A 25,370-nucleotide genomic window follows, 5' to 3' on the forward strand; every position below is an offset into this window, starting at 1 on the left:
TGCGCGCCCTCATGCTGCTGCTGCTGCTGTTCCAGTCTTAGCACCACAGTGCTCACCTGCGCGCGTGCGCGCCCCTCTTCCTGTTACGCGCCAGGGTTCCCCTGCGCACCCACATCCTTCTGCGCCCCGGCGCCCCCCAGCAGTTCCTGATCTAGCGCGCCAGCGCCCACCTGCGCACACGTGCCCACCTGCGCACACGTGCCCACCTGCGCCCCAGCGTTGCCCGGTTCCTGCCACGTCGTGCGCAGTCCAAGAGGCTCCTAGGTAAGCGCACAGGTGCTCACCGGTACCTCTGGACTCGCAGCGCCCGTCTGGAGTTAGACGCGAAGCGCACCCATCGCGCGCAGTTCCAGTCACAGCTCACACGCGCTCGCCAACGCGTCAGCGCGCAGTCCTGGAGATGCCTAAGTTAGCGCACGGGCGCTCCCAGGCACCCCTGGTCTCTCCCTCCAGACCGCGCGATCCTGCACGCGTTCCAGTCACGCGCGACGCTCCGGTTGCGCGCCAGGTTCCAGTCTCTCTCAAGGCACCTCATGCAACCCAACAGTGCACACCTGTGCGCCCTAATCTGATCGCGCGCCCTGCTCGCCCACACCAGCGCGCCCACATCCTGATGCGCGCCATGCGCGCCCACGATCTCCCGCGCGCCCAGCGCGCCCACAGGTTAATATACCTGTTCTAACGGATCAGCGCCCACCTACGCTCCAACGCGCAAACTCACCCTCGCGCTATCCTGACCCTGCGCACTCACGCCCTCGCCCGGTTCTTCCGGATACGCGCCACTGCTCTCTCGCGCCCGTCAGTGCCGCATCAGGATGCTGCGCGCCCTCGTATCCAGCCTCCTCACGATCCAGCTCCTGCACGCCACACGCCCTCGCCATCTCCTACGCGCGCCCGCGCCATCTCCTGCGCGCCCGCACCATCTCCGGCGCGCCATCGCGTCCACGTGCCTGTGGCATCGCCTACGTGCCACCGCGCCCTCGCGCCCGCTCCACCAACCTCTCATGCCCGCGCCCATGCGAGAGCGCAAGATTCCTATGACATGCGATTCTTTCGTGCGCGATCCTGGACAGGGTCCATTGTGCGACCTCCAGCGCGATTGTAGCCAGGCGGACAGGTCATCGTCTCGTTCCCCTCCCTGCAAGCGCAGAACAGCACGCTCGCCGGAGGAGGGGCGGTTCACGGACAGGTCTAAGAACTCTCTTTTTTCAGCTTTTCAGGCGAACCCTCATTTGTCAACTCCTCCAAGGGATCGAACGATCCCCTTCCCTCCAGAGGGAGTGTCCGACAGCGCGACTTTCAGCCAGCAGCCCTGGTTTGGGACCCTGGTCAGAGCTCTTGTGCAGGCTATGAAGCCTGTCCTCTCTGACGTGAGTCATAAATCAGTGGCGGCTTCCTCCCCCCTGAAGAGGAAGAGAGGAGTCTCTTCCGTGGAAACACCTCCGAGGGCTATTCTGTCTCCTCGCAGATCCTTGCGCAAGGCTTCATTCCCCCCCAGACTTTCTCTTCCTCCCCTGCGGATGAGGATTACCCATCCTCAGGAGAGTCGGACGAGCCGGACCGTTCCCCCATCGCACCAATGGGGGAAACTCTGCCTCTCCCTGAGAAGTCTTCTCGTCCAGGGGTGGAAAAGAGCCTGCACCCATCATTACTCGAGTCCTGTATCCCTCCCAGTAGGGAACCGAAGGACTCTTAAGACGATTCCCAAGTCATCAACAAGGATCAGACAGGAGCCAGCTAGACCTTCCGAGGATGTCCACGTATCCCCCCAGGAAGAGCCACTGGGAACAGGAGACTTTGCTGCCAGTCCTTCAGGAAGAAAGCACCAAGAGTCAGAACATGCGTTCTGGCAAGTCTTGACCCTCATGAGGAACCTCAACGGGATTCCAGACCCAGAGATTCCTCCTCGTGAGGGTAAGGACACGGTTCTCTTGGACCGTGTCTACGGCACCCAGAAACCCTCTAGGGCCAGTGCAGCTTTGCCCTGGTCTCAGGGGATGAAAGAGTGCCATGGACAAGGTCGAGGGCCAGTTCTCGGAGCTTGCCTCCTCCAGTAGATCCAGCGCCGGTAACAAGCTCCTCCCTCCTCCTCGAGTCCATCAGAGGAGGTACTTTGAGATCCTTGAGGAGTCTTGTTTGGGGTCTTCCTATTCACCACTCCGTGGAAGAACTCACCGGGGGATTCCCTCTAGAGAGACACTCCAACCGGCACGTGTCCTATTCAGCTACTGAGATCCTAAGCCAGGAGAAGGTCGCTAAGTGTGCCATGCAGGCAACTTCGTGGCTTGACATCTGGCTGGGGTCTCTGGGCATCCTGGTGCAGTCTGAGGACCTCTCCAAAGAAAGCACCAGGAAGGCACTGGAGACTTTCTTGCTCTCAGGCACGTGGACCATCGAGTTTCTGGCCCACCAAGTCTTGAGCTTGTGGGCCAATACAATTCTCAAACTACGGGACGCAGTGGCTGAGAGATTCCACCAGAAGGTCCGCAGTTCGGATGTTAGCAGGCTCAGACACTCTTCCGTGCTCGGTAAGAGTTTGTTTGAGCCTAAGGACATGGAGCTTCCCGCTGAGAGGTGGAGGAAGTACAACCAGGATTCCCTCATCCATAGGGCCCTGACATCGAGGCCCTACAAACATCCAGCGGCCCAACAGCCCCCCCCCCCCCCCCCCCCCCCCGGCTAAGGACACAAAGAAGACGATAGCAGCAAAGCCGAAGGTGTCTAAGCCCTTTCCTGCCAAGAGCAGAAGGAGCAAGAAGTTCTCCAGGGGAGGAAACGGCCGAGGCCGTAAACGCTAGGGTTTGCAGTCCCCCTGCATGTCCACCAGTGGGGGGGATGCCTACAAAGATGCGCGGCAAGGTGGCAGCAACTCGGGGCAGATACCTGGACGATTTCCGTAATCGTTCAGGGTTATTGCGTCCCGTTCACAGCTTCTCTACCTCCCCTGATAGTGAATCCAGTGTCGTTGAGCTCTCTTGCCTTGGGATCAGCAAGAGGGCAAGTCCTTTGGGCAGAAGTCCAGACCATGTTGAAGAAGGACGCTCTCCAGGAGGTTGTAGACGGGTCCCCAGGCTTCTACAGTCGACTCTTTCTTGTAAGAAAGGTGTCTGGAGGCTGGAGACCAGTCATCGACCTCTCAACCCTGAGCGGGTTTGTCAAACAGACTCCGTTCAGAATGGAGACGGCAGACACAGTCAGACTCGCAGTGAGACCACAAGACTTCATGTGTACACTGGACCTGAAGAACGTGTACTTCCATTTCCCAGTCCATCTGTCTTCAAGGAAGTACAGTACCTAAGATTTTGCCTAGACAACAAGTTCTACCAGTTCAAGGTGTTGTGTTTCGGTCTCTCCACAGCCCCTCAGGTGTTCACCAGAGTGGTGTTCACCCTGATATCATCGTGGGCTCACAGGATCGGCATACGTCTCTTTCGTTATCTGGACGACTGGCTGATCCTAGCGGACTCGGAGGCAACCCTTCTTCGCCACCGAGACAAGCTCTTCGAAGTTTGCCAGGATCTAGGGATCATGGTAAATCTCGAGAAGTCCTCTCTGCAGCCCTCTCAGAAACTGGTATATTTATGCATGGTCATAGACACCAATCTCCACAAAGCCTTCCCATCAGACGACAGGATAGCAAGGCTGAGGAAGATCGCGAAGCCTTTCCTCAATCGAGAAGAACTCTCAGCCCAAACGTGGCTGAGTCTCCTCGGCCACCTCTCCTCCTTGGCCCGTCTCGTTCCCAACGGTCGCCTCAGAATGAGATCTCTCCAGTGGCGACTCAAGTCCCGGTGGAATCAAGGTCACGATTCCCCAGACACTTTGGTCTCTGTGGGTCCTGCGGAACGGACAGACCTCCAGTGGTGGGTGGCGGACGAGAACCTACGAAAGGGAGTGGATCTTCTCGTCCTCCCCCCGGATTTGATGTTGTTCTCGGATGCATCAAAGAAAGGGTGGGGGGCCCACGTTCTGAACCACAGGACCTCAGGCCTGTGGTCAGAATCAGAAAAGTACCTTCACATAAACCTGCTAGAAATGAAGGCCGTGTTCCTGGCACTTCAGAAGTTCCACCAAGTCCTGGCGGGCCACTCTGTGTTGGTGATGAGCGACAACACCACAGTGGTGGCTTATATCAACAAGCAGGGAGGTACCTTTTCAGAACAGCTATCCCATCTTGCAGTAGAGATTCTGAGATGGTCCAAAGTCCACTCGATCACACTAGCGGCTCGCTTCATTCCAGGCAAATGGAATGTGCTTGCTGACAGTCTGAGCAGAGCGACGCAGATAGTGAGTACCGAGTGGTCTTTGGATCCTCAAGTAGCCAACAAAGTCCTGACTTTGTGGGGTTCCCCAACAGTGGATCTGTTCGCTACAGCGCTGAACTTCAAGCTCCCGCTGTACTGCTCCCCTGTCCCGGACCCCAAGGCTCTCTGGCAGGATACCTTCCAACAACAGTGGGACAATGTCGATTTGTACGCCTTTCCCCCGTTCTGTCTGATGAGGAGGGTGCTCAACAAGACCAGAATATCGGTCAATCTTTCAATGACCCTATGGCATCACGCAGAATGTTTCCCAGACCTTCTGCAACTCCTCACGGAGGTTCCGAGAGAACTCCCTCCACGTCACGAGCTACTCAAACAACCACGCGCCAACATATTCCACAAAGCTGTAGCTTCGCTTCGACTTCACGCCTGGAGACTATCAAGTATCTCCTCACGGAGAGAGGATTTTCGCAACAAGTTGTGAACAGGATGTCTGGCCACCTGCGCAAGTCATCCGCAGGGGTCTACCAGGCGAAGTGGCATGTTTTCTGTGGTTGGTGTCGTGGAAGGGGTATCTCTCCACTCGATGCCACTATTCCAGCAATAGCGGAGTTCCTCGTGTATTTGCGGGAGGAAATGCGCCTTTCAGTCTCGGCAGTGAAAGGCTATCGCTCAGCCTTAAGTCTTGCCTTCAAGGCTTAAAGGAATGGACATTTCATCCTCGCTGGAACTTTCCCTTCTCATATGGAGCTATGAACTTACCTGCCCTCAGTCGGAAGTGAGACCTCCTCCATGGAACGTGGTTTCGAGTTCTCAGGTCTCTGTAGAGACCTCCCTACGAACCATTACGCCAGGCTTCAGATCGCCACCTTGCCTGGAAGACGGTTTTCCTGTTAGCATTGGCCTCGGCTAAGCGAGCCAGTGAACTTCTTGATCTCTCGTACGACAGCGCCCATGCAAGGGGATGGGGGGAGGTAACGTTCAGGTTCGTCCCTGAGTTTGTTGCCAAGACTCAGAATCCGGGAGTGCCGGACCCTAGGTTCGACTCTTTCCAGGTTTCGAGTCTCCGTTCTGTAACAGATGACCCAGACCATCTCCTACTGTGCCCAGTGAGGAGTCTGAGGTTATATCTTAAAAGAACAACTGCAGTTCGTTCCCGGGTGCAAGCCCTGTTCGTGAGCACCGGGAAAACGAAGAGGGTCACCAGGAATACTATCTCGGCCTGAGGTAATACATCTGGCCTTGAATCCTGACCCTTCTCCGTCACGTCGCCCTAGACCGCATGATTTCAGGGGCATAGCTATGCTCCTGGCCTTCAAGAAAAATTATTCAGTGACACAGGTCCTTCAAGCTGGGGTGTGGTAGCGTCAGACCACCTTCACGGCCCACTACCTGCAAGACGTGACACACAGGAGGCTCGATACGTTCTCTATCGGCCCTGTGGTGGCTGCACAACAGCTGGTCTAACCTCAGGCTCCTTAATGAACAAGTAGCAGAAGGTTGAGGGCATTGTTACCCGGTTTTAGTCTGCGTGAATGAAAAGATCTGTCTGGCCCTTATTCTTTTCTTCATCCTCTCCTCCCTTGGAGAAAGCAGCATCCTGGGTTCTCTGCACAGCTGACCTCGAACCATTGCAGGTAAACCATGTTCCCTTGTGTTCCTAGTATTAAGTGTAATACTGTCATGTCCCCATACCCTGACAAGGTGGTATTGGGAGAGTCCTAGCCTAGATTTCCATCTGAAGAACTCCAGGTCAACTTCCTAGGAAGAGTCACTTCCTCATCTTCACACACAGCTTATGTAGGCCGCAGCAGTTTCACAGCATGCTAGCGAAGAGCAGGGACTCCTTATTTCTTGAGTACTTCCACACTCGAATATGGAGTCCCCAGGCAAGCCAAAGCCAGTATGGCAGGGACTTACCTCCCTACCTAAGGGTTGAGTCACCCCATGTAAATAGCGTGGTTTGTATTTCAGTTACGGAACAAATGACAAATTCGTAGATAATTTGTATTTTTCCTAACTATACAAACCTTAGCTATTTACACATATTTGCCCGCCAGCCCTGTCCCTTGGGATAAGTCCTACCTCTAAACAAAGTGAAGCAATCACCGGTGTGTGTGAGGAGGGGTGGGAGTAGCTAGTTACCCCTCCTTACCCCCCGCTAACTAGCGGTGGGGTAGTAAACCCTCGTTAAAATTCTTATGGCTCGTCATTCAGTTACGCCGAAGTAATTACCCCATGTAAATAGCTAAGGTTTCTATAGTTAGGAAAAATACAAATTATCTACGAATTTGTCATATTTGTAAGTAATTTGTATTTTTCCTAATGATACAAATATGGAGCTATTTATACAGATTGGCTCGCCAGCATCTGTCCCACTGAAAGTCTTGCCTTCAAGCAAAGTGGGTGCTCAGCCCAGGTGTCTGAGTGAGGGGGGTAGTCGGCTACACCCCCCCCCCCCCACTAACTGGCAGGTTGGGTGGTCATCTCTCGCTAAAAGTCTAATGGCTGTTCTTTCAGCTTCACTGAAAGTAATGTCCCTATAAATAGCTCCAGGTTTTTATCGTTAGGAAAAATTTAAATTTCTGTAATTCCGAATATGTCCTTTTTTTAAGTACTGTACATGTATCTTGTTTATCATGCTTCTAGTTCCCCCTAAGAATATTCTTAGCCAAATTCTTTCATCATTCTTAGTCATTATTACATGGATTATGCCTTCATTAGATTGCTTCAACTACTAATACCAAACATAATCCATATACTGTTTCTGCTAGTTAATTTTAGACATTTTGAAAACCTTTTTAAATAAATTGTCACCCCTTTTTCTCATAGTTCTTTTCAGATTATAATGCACAGAAAGCTGTGGGAAAACTTGATGTGGGAAGTGATTCGGATCGCTCAAGTATGCTGGACTTTGGAAAGACTTACACACTTACCTCTGGATTACGTGATCGTCTGGACTATGAAAGTTCCTCATCTTTAGATAATAGATGCAATGAGAACTTTTCTACCGATCTGGGTTCGACTTACACAAAGCATGATAAGATAAGTGGTTTGGTGGAAGACAAATTTGGTAACATATTCCCCGGCAAAGTATCATATAGTGTACAAAACACAAGTGCAAGACCAGATCATGGAATTAATACAATGGTGCATCCAGTAACATCATTATCAGAAGGCAAGGTGGAAGGAGAAGTAGAGAATTCAGAGGAAGATTCTAGTAGGCAGCAAAAATACTCCAACAGTTATTTTACAGAGAAAAAGATTAAGACCATAGATAATTTCTCTGAGCCATTGAGCGAAAATTCCTTTAATATTCGACCACATTTTATTAAAAAGTCAGGTGAATTAAGTTTTAATGTTTACAGTGACAGTGCTTATTCTCACCAGCACCAAGGCAATGTTGTTACCCATTTAGTTAAAAGAGATGTTGATACTACTTCTAATGATGGCTCTGAGTGCACAGTAATAAGTCTTGGTAGAAAAATTCAGTTAATGGCTACCAGTTACCATTCACCTCAAGAACAAGTGAAAGATACAAGAGAGGAATCAGAAGGAAACCATTGGGACTCAGAATGGAAACAACTTCTTAAGCAGAATCATGAATTACTTTTGAAGTTATCAAGTAGAGAAGAAAAGGCTGGTAATGAGACTAATGTAAAGTGTGACCATGTAAAAACTGTTTTGCTTCATGATAGTGGTGTTCAGACTGGCTATAACGATGCTGTAAATAGTTCTCTTACACTTAGAAACACAACAGTAGCAGTGGAGGATGTTGTAGAGAAATTGGACAGTGGAATTTGCTCTGTGGAAGTAAGGTGTGATACATCAGCCTCTGTTGAAGAATGTTTAACGGGTGAAGACTTAACCGAAGTGGGCAGTTCACCTAAATCGGATGCACCTGAGTGTGTTCTTGAGGACATTATTGAAGAGTCAAGTCAAAGTAGTAAATCTTCTCCAAGGGATATTGAGGATATCTTAGATTCACATGATATGGATGATAAACCAGATAAAAGTACAGGGATTTGTGAAACTTTGGCTGTTTCAGAGAATAATAGCACTAAATCATCTTTAAGCAGAAATAAACAAGAAACTGAATCAGAGTATAAGGAATTGGATGGTAATGAAAAATTTCCTTCAAAAGTACCATATAGTGGAATAGATTTTTCATGCACAACGGATCTTCCCACCTACCGATTAGGTTTGGCTGCAGGGTTTGCAATGAAAAGTCTTTTCCCTTGTGAAAAGCAAAGTACAAAATCTCATCCCTCAAAGGATTTATTAGAAGCTTTGCAGATGATTGAAGATGAAGAAAATAAAACAAAAGAAGGGATAGAAGCAAGTGTAACTCATAGTGATTTCCATTTCCAAGGGTCACCATCACCAACTTTCCAAGATAAGGGAATTAATACCAATGGCCAAACAGATTCCAATCTTGAAACTGTCCAGGAAGCCCACTTTTCCACAAGCTTTATTGAAAGGTAAGAATGTATTACAGATATGCATTACTGTATAACATTGCTTATTTTGGTTTAGAATTGAAATATAGTTAGATAAAAGATTCATATGTAAATTTTTTGGGGGTGCTATAATACATTTCTACATCAGTAAAACTGATATGCTGTTCGAGATATTTCAGTCAGCGGGGGAAATACTTAATGGTAAATGCATTGTTGATGTTCCAGAAGTTGATGGAAAGGGTATCTATAGGGAAATGGAAGTTTAGTAATAAAATTTATTTTGTTCCTACACGAAAACAAACCATCATCCTTTACTATAGGAGAATGAATAACAGCGGAGTTGGAACACGGCAGTTAGAATTATAACGAGGTGCAAACAACCGAGAGGTAGTTACCGATCAGGGTAGTGGGGAGACAACTACCCCCCCTCCACTGGCTCACTGACAACTCGCTTAGATTTCAGCTCAGTGAGAATCTTTTGTTTTCTTTCTTTTCCAGCATGTTTATGGCTTGTGATTTGACTGCATCAAAGGGGTTCTTGAAAGTGTGTTCATAGCCTTTTAGTTTTATCCCTGCTTGGCATTCGGGGGACTGGACTTTATTGCTTATATTATTATTATTAATTAATAAGCTACAACCCTAATTGGAAAAGCAGGATGCTATAAGCCCAGGGGCCCCAACCTGGAAAATAGCCCAGTGAGGAAAGGAAACAAGGAAAAATAAAATATTTTAAGAACAGTAACATTAGAATAAATATTTCATATATAAACTTTGAATAATTCAACAAATCAAGAGGAAGAGAAATTAGATAGAATAGTGTGTCTGAGTGTACCCTCAAGCAAGAGAATTCTAACCCAAGACAGTGGAAGACCATGGTGCAGAGGCTATGGCACTACCCAAGACTTAGAGAACAATGGTTTAATTTTGGCGTGTCCTTCTCCTAGAAGAGCTGCTTACCATAGCTAAAGAGTCTCCTCTACCCTTACTGAGAGGAAAGTAGCCACTGACCAATTACAGTACAGTAGTTAACCCCTTGGGTGAAGAAGAATTGTTTGGTAATCTCAGTGTTGTCAGGTGTATGAGAACAGAGGAGAATCTGTAAAGAATAGGCCAGACTATTCAGTGTATGAGTAGGCAAAGGGAAAGTGAACCGTAACCAGAGAGAAGGATCCAATGTAGTAGACTGTCTGGCCAGTCAAAGGACCCCATAACTCTCTAGTGGTAGTATCTCAACGGGCAGCTGGTGCCCTTGCCAACCTACTACTACGGTTGCCGTCTTTGGGGATGTAGTCTTCAGTGCCCTTGGCGTCATCCTGGAGGTGGTCTTTCTCCCGAGGAAAGTCTTTATTTCAGCTTGAGAGGAAGCCTTTAGGATTTCGAGGCAGATTTTCCCATGGAGGACCCCCCCCCCCCCCTGCAGGAGCAGGAGAAGTCATTTCCTGAAGGTAGTAGCTCTTGTTTCGTTTCCTCACTGGGCTATTTTCCTTGTTGGGGCCCCTGGGTTTATAGCATCATGGTTTCCCAACTAGGGTTGTAGCTTAGCAAGTAATAATAATAATAATAATAATAATAATAATAATAATAATGATAATGATAATAAAAATAATAATAATCATAGGGAAAGTATGCCCGTCCTAGGAAAGGATTTCTTGCATGTAAGAGGTAGTGTTCTCCTTCCTGTGTCAGTCCATTGTTACAGCACACCATTGGCAAAAGCTCAAAGGTTACTTACATCGTAGAACGGTTAGTCCCCCGAGGCAGATCTCGTCTTTGATCCCTCCAGTGGGGACCAAAGGTTCCTAGTTGGAGCATCTGGATGTTTCACTCTATCCAGTACTGATAGGGGAGTCCAAAACGAAACTTTGATGGTGTTTAGAAGAGATGAACCTCCTGAAAGAGAGCCCCACTCTCGATACCTCTACGCATCTAGAGAATGGTGGAGAGCTCTCCTAGGTCAGCCCATGGTATCAGGTTCCTGGATGGTTCAAGATCGCCAGGAACACACAAAAATTCTATTAATGAGAGCTGCCTAGTAAGCTAGGAGTTTTGCCGCTTGGCGGTGTTGATGAGCATCAACACCACCACATAAGCAAGCAAGGAGGTACTATGTTTCTGCAACTGTGCCAGCTAGCAGTAAGGACACTCGAATGTGCAGAGCTCAACTTGATTACCATGTCACCTCATTTCATCCCGGGCAAAAGTAATGTAGTAGCAGTCAAACTGAGAAGGAAGACACAGATAGTGGCTCAGAATGGTCTTTATGCAAAGGGAGATCCCGACTTATTGCTCTCCAGTGTCAAACCAGAAAGCAGCGTTTGAGGATGCATTCCAGCATACATGGGACAACCTCGGCATACTGTATATACTCTAACATCGTTCTGTTTGTTATTAAAGAATCCTAAATTGAGTTTAAGCAATGCCAAACCTACTGATGACTCTCATATCACTGAAGTGGCTGCAGAGGGATTGGTACTTGTACCTGTTGGTCTTCCTCCTAACTTAACTTGAGAGATTTGCCCACTCTCCCTGACGTACTATGCCAGCCACATGCTAGGATCTTTCACGGTGCAGCAGGATCCTTCAACTTCAAGCAAGGAGGTTATCCAGCAAACCAGAAAGCAGCATTTGAGGATGCATTCCAGCATACATGGGACAACTTTGGTATTCTGTATATACTCTAACGTCGTTCTGCCTGTTAAAAAGAATCCTAAATTGAGTTTAAGCAATGCCAAACCTACTGATGACTCTCATATCACTGAAGTGGCTGCAGAGGGATTGGTACTTGTACCTGCTGGTCTTCCTCCTAACAAAACTTGAGAGAATTGCCCACTCTCCCTGACGTACTATGCCAGCCACATGCTAGGATTTTTCATAGTGCAGTAGGATCCTTCAACTTCAAGCATGGAGGTTATCTAGCATCTGTCAGAGAAAGGCAATTCATGAGATACTGCGCAACAGATGTCTGGATACCCCCCGCGGATCCTTGGCAACAGTCTGCCAGGCTAAATGGGCCAACTCCCGTAGTTGGTGTTGTGGAAGGGAAGTCTCCTCTCAGAACCTATGTGCTGTTAATTGCTGATGTTTTGTTGTCCTCCACAAAGAGAGACTGCTCCATTTCAGCTATAAAAGGCTTTGGCTTGGCCTTGAGCCAAGTCTTTGGAAGAAAGGGGTATAAATTTCTTCTAAATGCTAATATAAAGTGTTGAGCAGACCTGTTGTTCAATTGGGGTGAGTCCGCCATTGTGGAACATGGGTGATGTGTTACATTCCTGGAAAAGGGCACCCTATGAAATGAGGCGAGCCTTAGACAAGGACCTTACCCTGCAAATGGTTTCCTTGCTTGCTTTAGGGCTCTGGTGGCCTGGTGGTAGCGTCCTTGCCTGGTAATTGTCAGACCTGGGTTCAAGTCCCGCTCAAACTCGTTAGTTTCTTTGGTCTCTGCGCCCTCATCATCCTTGTGAGCTAAGGATGGTGAGTTTGGGGGAACCTATAGGTCTATCTGCCAAGTCATCAGCAGCCAATGCCTGGCCCTCCTTGGTCCTAGCTTGGGTGGAGATGGGGCTCGGGTGCTGATCATATATAATATGGTCAGTCTTTAGGGCATTGTCCTGCTTGGTAGGGCACTGTCACTGTTCCTTGCCTCTGCCATTCATGAGCAGCCTTAAACCTTTAAACCTTTAGCTTCAGCTAAACGAGTGAGTGAGCACCGTGGTCTTTTATTCAACATCACCTATTCAAGGGGGTTGAAGCAGATCTCTCTCTCCTTTATCCCTAACTTCGTAGCTTAAATGTAAATCTGTCGTTACCTGATTCCAAGCTTTTAGGATATAACCAGTGATCTTGATCGGCTAGTATTGTGTCCTGTGAAAGCGCCATCTCAAGCGGACAAGGACAGTTAGGCCGTGCCTGCATCATCTCTTCATGAGCACAGGAAGATCAAAGAAGAAAATATCCATGAATACAATCTCGTTCTGGCTGATAGAGGTTATGACCCCCTCTTTCTCTTCCACCGAAGGGACTCATGTAAAAGCTCAAAATGTAAGAGATATTAGTGTCTCTTTAGCTTTTAAGAGGAATTTCTCTGTGATGCAGGATCTTTAGGCAGATGTTGGAAATGTCAGACAATGGATAGTGTTCACTGTTTATGGGATGTGACCCACAGGTCCCTTAAATGTTTTCTTCAGGACCTGTTGTAGCTTCTCATACAGTAATGTAGCAGCCTCAGCTACTATCACTGGATCAGTAATTGTGGATTGAGGACTGAGATTACGAGTAAGTCTAGGATGAAAGTAAATAATAACTGGAGTTTTAGTTTACTTTCAATCTTTCCTTCTCTTGCGGGTACAGTATTACCTTAACCTAAGAATGAATAAGTGTGAGTTTTCCGAGAAATGAGTCATCACTCGATTGATTTTTTGCTTTTATATGCAAGCAAGAATTTCAGATACAGTGGAACCTCTACATCCGAATTTTCCAACATCCGAAGTAAAATTCGAGAAAAATTTTGACTCTACACCCGAATTTTATTTCCACACACGAAGTAAACATTACGCCATTGAGCGTCGAGTGCTCAGTTCTCTATTCTTGTGTGTATCGTGTGGTTGTCCTCTGTTTGGTCTGTTATCAACAGTGCTTATTTTCTTCCTTTTCTCACATTTCCTTTTTGATTTTACATATAATCATGGTGCCTAAGAGGCTTAAGTTTCAGTACAGGAAGCAGGCAATTCTTTCATTAGAATTGAAGCAAGAAATTATAGAAAAACATGAGAGCAGTGTGCATGTGAGTGATACTGTATGGCTAAATGATATGGCCGGAATAGGCCTATGATCTCGAGGATCATCAAGCTGAAGGCAGCCATTAAAGCAAATAACCATCGAAGGGGATCACCATTATTACAAGACATCGTAGCAATACCCTGGAAGAGATAGAACGCCTTTTGTTGATAGGGATAAAGGACAAAAAGATTGTTGGCATCGGTCATTTGTGAGAAGGGCCAGCGTGATGAACAGAAAGAAAGAAAAAAGTGAAGCAAAGAAAACCATGATAACATTAACAAGCTCTTTTAAATAAGACTTCTCTCTTTTTCTGTTTCTCTCTAAACATAGCATTAACATGTTCTTTAAATAAAATGTCTCTCTCTCTCTCTCTCTCTCTCTCTCTCTCTCTCGTTCTTCTTCGCTGTTATAGTGTTAGATACGTCTATTATTTTTCTTCCGAGAGAGAGAGAGAGAGAGAGAGAGAGAGAGAGAGAGATTAAACAAAAATGGGTTTAGAGTACATATGATTTTTAACAGCGTCAATGAGTTGAAAAACAATTAAATGTAACTAAAAAAGTAATAACAGCTAATCTGAATTCCTTTATTAACTAAAACAAATATTGATACAAACACACTCGTGTGCGTATGCACAAACACATACACACAGGTGCAAAAATTGTTACGCAGTAAGAGAGACGGTCGGGGAGGAGGTAGAGATGGTGACTGCGATAACATACCGTAACTCGTCACTTAAAGTGATGAAAATAAAAAAATCAAAAGAAAAAAAAGTGTAAAAAATATGAAATATAGAAATAAAAAAAAAATAAATTAACTAAGTTAGATTAAAATTTCCGTATTGTAAGTTACGGTATGTTATCGCAGTCACCATCTCTACCTCCTCGCCGATCGTGTCTCCTCGTGCGTGTGTGTGTGTTTGCGCATACACACACGAGTGTGTTTGTATCAATATTTGTTTTAGTTAATAAAGGAATTCAGATTCGCTGATATTGTTTTTTTAGTTACATTTAACTGTCCTTCAACTCGTTAACGCTGTTAAAAATCATATGTACACAACACATTTTTGTTTAATCTCTCATTTTTGTTTAATCTCTCTCTCTCTCTCTCTCAGAAAAAAATAATAGACATCTCTAACACTAACAGTGAAGAAGAACAAGAGAGAGAGAGAGAGAGAGAGAGAGAGAGAGAGAGAGAGAGAGAGAGAGAGAGAGAGAGAGAGAGAGAGAGAGAGAGTATTTATTTAAAGAACATGTTAACACCATGTCTACCTTCTCGCCGATCGTCCGTCTCCCCCTGGAGTAGCAAATCCTACACCTGCGTTGGCCTGTCTCTAAGGTAAAGTGGCAATAAAACACATTTTTTATTTATTATTTCTTTATAATTATCTTTTTTACATGCTTCTTTCATATTATGCAGTTATGTTATTGTTATGTGTAATTATGTGTAGCCATTTAGTAAGGATTTATTATGGGTTTTAGGCTGAGGAACGAATTAAATGAATTACCATGTATTCTTATGGGAAAATTTGTTTCTACATCCGAACATTTTCCACATCCGAAGTTGGTTGTGGAACGAATTAAATTCGTATGTAGAGGTACCACTGTATAAGTTGAAGATGCTGCTGCTAAATGGCGTAGTAAGAAGTGACGACACAGTGTCCTCCAATCTCCAATATACTCTAACATTCTCTTTTTGAGCTCAGGATAAAAAATGGAACCATGAACTAAAATGGACCCCGGATCTAAACCGGACCCGGATCCAAAACGGACCCCAGCTTCAAAACTGATCCCGGCTCCAAAATAGATCCCTGGCGCCAAAACGTAGCCCGGCTCCAAAACGGGCCCCGGTTTCAGAGCGGACCCCAGATCCAAAACGGACCCCGGATCCAAAACAGACCCCGAATCCAAAATGGACCCCGAGTCCAAAACGGAACCCAGATCTAAAACGGACTCCGCATCCAAAAGTAAACGCTGATTTGTTGTGCTCATGGTTTCTTGCCTTGTATATTTTGAGAAATTCTTATTTCAACAATCTTTTAACCTTGCCACTTAAGAAGGTAAGTGCTAGTGACAGTGCAAAGAGGAGGAGGATGATGTCTAAAGAATTGAAACGGGAAATAATTTTGGAAGAAGATGCACGTGTGAAGGATCTGGCTAAGACATCTGAAAGTTCAACGTCTACAATCTGCACAATTTTGAAGCAGAAAGAATATCTCATGGATATAATCCCAACCAAAAAGCTTTGAACATCTGTTTGTAAAAGAAAATAATGAAATAAAAAATACAAAAAATTAGAATAAAACAATTGTGAAGGGTAATGTACAGTGTTAAGTAGTGATAACAAAAACCGATTCTTTGATCCTCGCCCATCAATAATCTCTACCTTCCCTCACCTCCAGTGTCTTTGTTAGCTCAAGTTGTCTCATCTCCAATGTAAATACACAATATAAAACCTTTTTAAGTATTTACATACTCCTATTATATTTTCATAAAATATTTGTTATTCAGAAATGTATTTTCTTTATTTAATAACATTAATTATAAGATTATCGGGTTTCCTTTCAAGGGTTGGAACAGATTAAGGGCAATTTAGGCATTTTTAATGGGGAAAATTTATTTTATATATGAAAAAATTGAAATATGAGGTCACCCCCCGGAACAAATTAAACTCGCAAATCAAGGTATCACTGTATAGCTTCAAAAGACCTCACAAATTGGACTCAGTCTGATAGTTGGATAAGCCCACTCAGAGTGTAGTTGTTCCGTGCTCAAGCACAGAAGATTCTTTTCCTCACACACTTACAAGGGGAAGTGTGATGTAGTCAGACAAACCTATAGTCTTGAAATGGTCTTCAAGTCATGGTATCAACAAACCCATTACTTGCAAGGTCTATGACTAAAGGATTCTGGCTCAAAAACAACCCTTAAAAGCCAGGGCTGTGAAACGTGTTGGTTCTTCTGGAATTTACAAGGTGCAAGAAACCTTTATTCTTTTAGTATCTAAGATAGCTTAAGTTTCATGTTACCAGGTTAAGTATAGAGCCTCTTGGAAAGGGGACTTCCTCCTACCTAAGGATGAGTCACCTATAGCAGTGGTTCCCAACCTGGGCGTCTCAAACCCCACGGGATTGCTTGCAGGATGCTTTTGGGGGGTCTCCAGAGAATTTTAGATAATAATACATACATACATACATATACCAAGGCAGTTCCCCCAATTTTGGGGGGTAGCCGACATCAGCAAAGAAACAAAAACAAAAAGGGGACCTCTACTCTCTACGTTCCTCCCAGCCTAAACAGGGGACTCAACCGAGTTCAGCTGGTACTGCTAGGGTGTCACAGCCCACCCTCCCACATTATCCACCACAGATGAAGCTTCATAATGCTGAATCCCCTACTGCTGCTACCTCCGCGGTCATCTAAGGCATCGGAGGCAGCAGCAGGGCCTACCGGAACTGCGTCACAATCGCTCGCCATTCATTCCTATTTCTAGCACGCTCTCATGCCTCGCTCACATCTATCCTCCTATCACCCAGAGCTTCCTTCGCTCCATCCATCCACCCAAACCTTGGCCTTCCTCTCGTACTTCTCCCATTAACTCTTGCATTCATCACCTTCTTTAGCAGACAGCAATTTTCCATTCTCTCAACATGGCCAAGCCACCTCAACACATTCATATCCACTCTAGCTGCTAACTCATTTCTTACACCCGTTCTCACCCTCACCACTTCGTTCCTAACCCTATCTACTTGAGATACACCAGCCATACTCCTTAGACACTTCATCTCAAACACATTCAATTTCTGTCTCTCCATCACTTTCATTCCCCACAACTCCGATCCATACATCACAGTTGATACAATCACTTTCTCATAAAGAACTCTCTTTACATTCATGCCCAACCCTCTATTTTTTACTACTCCCTTAACTGGGTGCTACACTTTGCAACCTTCATTCACTCTCTGACGTACATCTGCTTCCACCCCACCATTTGCTGCAACAACAGACCCCAAGTACTTAAACTGATCCACCTTCCCAAGTAACTCTCCATTCAACATGACATTCAACCTTGTACCACCTTCCCTTCTCGTACATCTCATAACCTTACTCTTACCCACATTAACTCTCAACTTCCTTCTCTCACACACTTCCAAATTCTGTCACTAATCGTCCAAGCTTCTCTTCTGTGTCTGCAACCAGTACAGTATCATCCGCAATCATAAACTGATGTACCTCCCATTCATGGTCATTCTCGTCTACCAGTTTTAATCCTTGCCCAAGCACTCGAGCATTCACCTCTCTCACCACTCCATCAACATACAAGTTAAACAACCACGGCGACATCACACATCCCTGTCTCAGCCCCACTCACACCGGAAACCAATCACTCACTTCATTTCCTATCCTAACACATGCTTTACTACCTTTGTAGAAACTTTTCACTGCTTGCAACAACCTTCCACCAAACTCCATATAACCTCATCACATTTCACATTGCTTCCCTATCAACTCTATCATACGCTTTCTCCAGATCCATAAACGCAACATACACCTCCTTACCTTTTGCTAAATAATAATGAGGAAAATAATAATAATGATAATAATGATAATAATGATAACAATAATTATAGTAATAATATTAATAATAATGATAATAATAATGATAATAATAATAATAATAATAATAATAATGAAAATAATAATAATTATAATAACAAAAGTTTTTGGTCCACCAGACACTGAATAGTGCTAAATTAGTATCTTAAAAATTCCTTCTTTCCCATTATATTTACATTATATTTACATTACTATTTACATTTTGATGTAAACTTACATTAGGAACACGTTCAGTACCTGATGCCACAAACGGGGCGATTACTGTTGCAATGCAATTATTCGATTATGATTAATAGTTATTTTATAATTATAGTTACGATTACACAATGTATTAATAAGATTACAGAAGGGAATTTTTTAAAATAATATATCTATTCATTATTGAATACAAGTATATTGTATATAAAAATAGTATATATATATATATATATATATATATATATATATATATATATATATATATATATATTTATATATATGTATATATATATATATGCATATATATATATATATATATATATATATATATATATATATATATATATATATATATATATATATATATATGTATATATATATATATATATATATATATATATATATATATATATATATATATATATATATATATATATTTATATATATGTATATATACACACACACATAGAAGGACCCCTTTTCACCGGGCACCACAGGTCTCTCCCCAGAAATAGATTTTTCCTTCGTCAAAATCCCTTATATATATATATATATATATATATATATATATATATATATATATATATATATATATATATATATATATATATATATATATATATATATATATATACACACACACACACATACATTATGCCCCCTGTGGCCAAGGGGGGCATAAAAACACTTAGAAGAGCGCTAACGTATCCGTGTGTGTTGTAAGAGGCGACCTAAAGGGATGGGATGAGGGGCTGGGAACCGGGAACCCCCTCTCCTGTATTATAATCCTGTGAGATATCAAAGAGGTAGAGCTGGGGTGAAAGTGACTGCTCCCCACACTCTAGTTTTGGGGTGTTTGAATGTGCGTGGATGTAGTATGATAGAGAGTAAAAGATGTGAGATTGGAAGTATGTTTAGGAATAGAAGGAATGATATATTGGCTTTGTGTGAGACAAAGATAAAAGGGAAAGGTGAAGTGATGTTTGGTGTAATGTATGGTAGGGTGTCTAGGATTGAAAAAGGAAGAGCAAGAGAAGGTGTGGCTTTATTGCTGAGTGAATGGATGACAGGTAAAGTAGTGGAATGGAAGGAGATTTCATCTAGGTTAATGTGGGTAAGGGTTAGATTGGGTAGGGAATGTTGGGCTTTTGTCAGTGCGTATGGGCCAGGTTGTGAGAAAAGTGAAGAAGAGCGGAATTGAGTTCTGGAATGAATGAACTAGGTGTGTAGAAGGATTGGATAGAAGGAATTATGTAGTTGTCATGGGTGACTTAAATGCTAGAGTGGGCGCTGGAGAGGTAGAAGGTGTCATTGGGAAGTATGGCATACCAGGTGAAAATGAGAGTGGTGAGAGACTGGTAGATATGTGTGTTGAGCAAGAGATGGTGATGAGCTCTAGCTTTTTCAAAAAGAAAGATAAAAACAAGTATACATGGGTAAGAGTGGCAAATGGAAGAGTGGTAGAAAGGGCGTTAATGGATTATGTGTTGATAACTAAAAGAATGTTTGGAAGATTGAAAGACGTGCACGTCTTTAGGGGTGTGGCTAACGGTATGTCTGATCATTTTTTAGTGGAAGGAAAATTAATTGTAGCAAAAGAGTGGGGGAATAGAGTAGGTGGATGTAAAAGGGAGGTAGTGAGGGTTGAAGAGCTAATAAAACCGGGGGTAAAAATTAAATATCAAGAAAAGTTGAAAATGGCATATGACGAAGTGAAAGTAAGAGAAACTGGTAATTTAGAGGAGTTGAAGTTAGTAAAAGAAAATTTTGATGGGATTGCAAGTGATGTGTGTGGACAGAAGTTTGTTGGAGGCAGCATGAGGAAGGGCAGTGAATGGTGGAATAAAGGAGTGAAGGTAAAAGGGGAAGAGAAAAAGAGGGCTTTTGAAGAATGGCTGCAGAGTAATAGTGTAGAGAAGTATGAAAGATATAGAGAGAAAAATGTGGAAGTAAAGCGCAAGGTAAGTGAGGCAAAGAGGGCAGCTGACCGTAGGTGGGGTCAGGGATTGGGTCATTCATATGAAGAGAATAAGAAGTTTTGGAAAGAATTGAAGAGAGTAAGGAAGGCTGGTTCAAGAATTGAAGAGACAGTGAAAGATGGAAATGGAAGGTTGTTAAAAGGAGAGGAGGCAAGAAAAGGTGGGTGGAATATTTTGAAAGTTTACTGAATGTTGAGGATAATAGGGAGGCAGATATAATTTCTGTTGCAGGTGTTGAGGTGCCAGTGATGGGAGATGAGGATGAGAGAGAGATTACAAGAGAGGAAGTGAGGAGAGCACTAGATGAAACGAGAGTAGGAAAAGCATCTGGTATGGATGGTGTGAGAGCTGAGATGTTGAAGGAAGGGGGTGTGACTGTACTTGAATGGTTGGTGAGATTGTTTAATATGTGTTTTGTGTTGTCAATGGTACCAGTAGATTTGGTTTGTGCATGTATTGTACCACTGTATAACGGTAAGGGAGATGTGCATGAGTGTTGTAATTCAAGGGGTATTAGTTTGTTGAGTGTAGTTGGAAAAGTGTATGGTAGAGTACTGATTAATAGGATTAAGGATAAAACAGCGAATACAATCTTAAAACTACAGGGTGGTTTTAGAAGAGGTAGGGGTTGTATGAATCAGATTTTTATAGTAAGGCGATATGCGAGAAATATTTAGCAAAAGGTAAGGTGTATGTAGCATTTATGGATCTGGAGAAAGCGTATGATAGAGTTGATAGGGAAGCAATGTGGAATGTGATGAGGTTATATGGAGTTGGTGGAAGGCTGTTGCAAGCAGTGAAAAGTTTCTACAAAGGTAGTAAAGCATGTGTTAGGATAGGAAATGAAGTGAGCGATTGGTTTCCAGTGAGAGTGGGGCTGAGACAGGGATGTGTGATGTCTCTGTGATTGTTTAACTTTTATGTTGATGGAGTGGTGAGAGAGGTGAATGTTTGAGTGCTTGGACGAGGATTAAAACTGGTAGACGAGAATGACCATGAATGGGAGGTAAATCAGTTTTTGTTTGCGGATGATACTGTACTGGTTGCAGAAGCGGAAGAGAAGCTTGGCCGATTAGTGACAGAATTTGGAAGAGTGTGTGAAAGAAGGAAGTTGAGAATTAATGTGGGTATGAGTAAGGTTATGAGATGTACGAGAAGGGAAGGTGGTGCGAGGTTGAATGTCATGTTGAATGGAGAGTTACTTGAGGAGGTGGATCAGTTTAAGTACTTGGGGTCTGTTGTTGCAGAAAATGGTGAAGTGGAAGCAGATGTACATCAGAGAGTGAATGAAGGATGCAAAGTGTTGGGGGCAGTTAAGGGAGTAGTAAAAAATAGAGGGTTGGGCATGAATGTAAAGAGAGTGATTGTACCAACTGTGATGTATGGATCGGAGTTGTGGGGAATGAAAGTGACGGAGAGACAGAAATTGAATGTGTTTGAGATTATGTGTCTAAGGAGTATGGCTGGTGTATCTCGAGTAGATAGGGTTAGGGACGACGTAGTGAGGGTGAGAACGGGTGTAAAAAATGAGTTAGCAGCTAGAGTGGATATGAATGTGTTGAGGTGGTTTGGCCATGTTGAGAGAATGGAAAATGGCTGTCTGCTAAAGAAGGTGATGAATGCAAGAGTTGATGGGAGAAGTACAAGAGGAAGGTCAAGGTTTGGGTGGATGGATGGAGTGAAGAAAGCTCAGGGTGATAGGAGGATAGATGTGAGAGAGGCAAGAGAGCGTGCTAAAAATAGGAATGAATGGCGAGCAATTGTGACGCAGTTCCAGTAGGCCCTGCTGCTTCCTCCAGTGCCTTGGGTGACCGGTGGAGGTAGCAGCAGTAGGGGGCTCAGCGTTATGAAGCTTCATTGTGGTAGATAACGGGGGAGGGTGGGCTGTGGCACCTTAGCAGTACCAGCCGAACTCGGTTGAGTCCATGGTCAGGCTGGGAGGAACGTAGAAAGGAGAGGTCCCCTTTTTTTACTTCATTTGTCCAGAACAGAGAAGGACCCTTTACTGATGCGTTTCAGAGATTCAGGATCTCTCGCTGGCTAATCTGCTTGTGAAATCTGGAGTCCACGGTGTCACTCCTCTTCAAAATCCAATTTTCCCACTGGTTGATAAAAAATTTGACCGTTTTAGCCTTTGTCAAGACTATATTGTTGAGAGCCTTCCACTGTCTCCCTCTTGTCGGGATATGTCAAGGCCTCAATATAGGCCAAAAAGCCCACCATACTGGACCAGTTCTAGATTTATGAAGAGGCCTGTGGAGTTGCCATTGCCCTGCTTTCCGTGTTCATGACCTTATTTGCTGTATAGTTCCGTTGTTGTGCTACTAGATAGTTTGCAAAAAAAGAAACTGCGGGGTAGAACGGTAAGGGCGAGGGGGAAGCCTCCTGGGTAAGGAAACACTTCTGACAAAAAAAGGGCAGAGGAATCAACTTTGAGGATTTTCTTGCCTTTAGAAAGTTCTTCCTTGCACAGATGTGTGGGTTGACCTTGTCTAGGGCTTCTGAGTCAAGAATCAACCACAAAAGTTCTAGATGTAGTAAGTTGCCCCTAGGTGCACAACACAATCGGTCAATGGTCTTTTTTCTTCCTTTAGGAGGAGAGCAAGGGACCACCCTGAGACCATTTGGTCGGCGCATGCAGGCCAAGACTTGCTAAAACGTGAACTTTGACTCGCCCTCCTTGGTGTCAGGGGACTTAGGTCCAACAGGCTGAGGAAGGGCACTGTCAGAAGCGTCCAAGTCCACGTCGAAGGCAACGTTTTCCCTCACTGTACCTAGCTAGTGTAGGGAGGGGCCGAAAGATAGATACATCTCATGCTCTTCTCTTCTCTGAGAGGATTGAGAATAAGAGGAAGTGATCACAGTACTCCTAGCATCAGCTCGGGATCCCGAGTCTTGACCTCCCAAGGAAGTTTGAGGATCCTTTTCTGGGATGCGGGGAGCCTTGTTCTTTGGAATGAACCAAAGATCGTTAATTTCTCTGAGGTGTAAGCCCTCAGATAATAGTGATAAGGGTTTAAGTGGTAACTCAGGAGAGAGAGAGTGTGAAGTCAAAACAGTCGATGGGAGACAACCAATAGTTGCCGACATAAGAAACTATGCGGGTGAGAATTATGTATTCCGTGAAATATTTTGACTAACAAATATTTCACTGTAAATCAAAACATTTTTTATTCAAAACCGTGATGGGTTCGAGGTCGAAGGTCACCCAGAGGAGTAAATTGACGGCGGCAGTCGCATATCCATCAGTCAGGGAGGTCTATTGGGAAGACCTTTTAGTCCAGTTCATCAATGTGAGCTTGAAGGGGCTCACTCTAGGTCTCTCATGCGTAAGGTCTCTTCTGAAAGAGGGTTCTTCATTGCACTTCATCTTGGAAGTGCATGCTGTAGAATTGTTTATAGGTGGTATGGAGCATGGTAAGGCATATCTAGTTAGTATGCATGAAATGATAAGGCGTGTCTATGTGAGGTATGCACGCACCTTGCATAGATGCGTAAATTAGTTAGGCCTATTTGTCCGGCACATGAAATGGTGAGGTGCAGACGCAGTAACTAAACAGTTCCAGACCTCTAGAAGGCTGAGCATTTGCCAGCGAGCCATGCATGGGTAGCACATGCTAATGCTATGCGTGCTACTACCACAGGCTCAGGAGAGGAGGTTTCTAGTGGATCCAGATTAGCTAATCCATGTGCACGCTCCAAAGAGCTAGCAAACTGAGGTATGTGCATGTCGTTATGCCTGCGTTCATTTTGAGAGACATGTTGCTTGCCAACACAGTTTCTCAAGCACTGGTAGTGCATGCGTCCCAGAAGGAGGGCGCATTGAGACATAATACTGTAACACTAAGTATGTCTGTTCTGCTAGTCTCAAGAGGTGACACAGAGACTGGTGTAATGGTGGATGGCTTCAAAGGGAGAAGCCCTAGAAGGAAAGACTCTTCTCTGTTCTCGATGGAAACAAGATGAAGGTGTCCAACGCCGGAGCGAAAACACACTCCTCCACTTCCTTTTAAGCAAATGTCGTCACCAGCAACTCCTTGGCAAGGTCTTTGTAGCCCCAAAGAGGTCCATACAACTAGCAGGGTATCATCAGTCTTTAAACCAGATGATGAGGTTTCCTCCTGAAGGAGAAGCCCTGGGAAAGTCTTCTGACTTTGAGAATTGGCCCAAAGGTAAAGGACCACCACTCTTTTTCGTTTGGCTTCCAGAGAAAACCAAGGGAAGCAACTGGGGGTCAGAGAAAAAGGTCAGGATTTCATTAACATTGAGGGTTACCCCAAAGGGGAAGAATCCCTTTTGGACCTCTTCATCCTCCTGCCATACACATGCCACTGGGAGGGTGACCACTCCCAGCACTCGTCAAAAGGAGATTCCTGCCTGGAGGAATGTCCTCTGCAGGTATGGCCCAATAGGTAGGGATCCTTCTCCTTGGTACTCATGAAGGTACAGCAATGTTATTTTGACACTCTTAGGCAAATCTGCACATCCACAGCAAACATTTTCTTACAGGCAGGAAAGAAAATAAAATAAATTAAAAAGCCAAAAACTCAAGCCAGTGGAAGAACATCTGGTCTCACTGACAGCTTAATTCAAAGTGAGTGCTCAGTGTGCAAGCAAGGAGGGGAAGGGGGATGGCTTCCCCACTCTCAGCCAGTAACTACCAGCCACCTGTTTACACCTCGTTATAAAAGTATAAGTGCTGAATACTCCAGCTTTGCTGACATTCTATCCTGTGTAAAGGGCAAGGGTTTGTATTTGTGCTTGAACAAAAATGTTTGTTTTGTAAAGTAAATAATGAAAAAATTAATATCCTTCTAATAATAATTGCAGCGTTGGCAAAAATAAGAAAATATCAAGGTTGAACGTAACACATGCATATGTACATCTACAAATACAATGATAGCTGGGAATCATGGACAACAATTTAGAGATATCAAGGTTGGGTTGAAATACAGCTAGAGTGGAGACACAAGATATTATTACACAAGCATGATTGTAAGAACAACAACAACAACGACTGAGGCCCTTTGTGTTAATAGGCATAGGACGAGATGATGATGATAATGAATTGTAAAAACACAC

General features: G+C 44.4%; 1 protein-coding gene across 2 annotated transcripts in view; it reads left to right on the top strand.

Annotated features, from left to right (window-relative positions):
- LOC137621504 (myosin-11-like) overlaps nucleotides 1-25,370 on the top strand; it is a 197,660-nt gene that overhangs the window by 61,560 nt on the left and 110,730 nt on the right. For both annotated transcript variants that reach the window (XM_068351856.1, XM_068351857.1), the window contains one exon: nucleotides 7,095-8,743. In XM_068351856.1, the coding sequence (XP_068207957.1) occupies nucleotides 7,095-8,743 (1,649 nt within the window). The remainder of the gene's footprint in view (nucleotides 1-7,094; nucleotides 8,744-25,370) is intronic.

This window comes from Palaemon carinicauda, chromosome 28 (assembly GCF_036898095.1).
Source record: "Palaemon carinicauda isolate YSFRI2023 chromosome 28, ASM3689809v2, whole genome shotgun sequence".
NCBI classification, from domain to species: domain Eukaryota; kingdom Metazoa; phylum Arthropoda; class Malacostraca; order Decapoda; family Palaemonidae; genus Palaemon; species Palaemon carinicauda.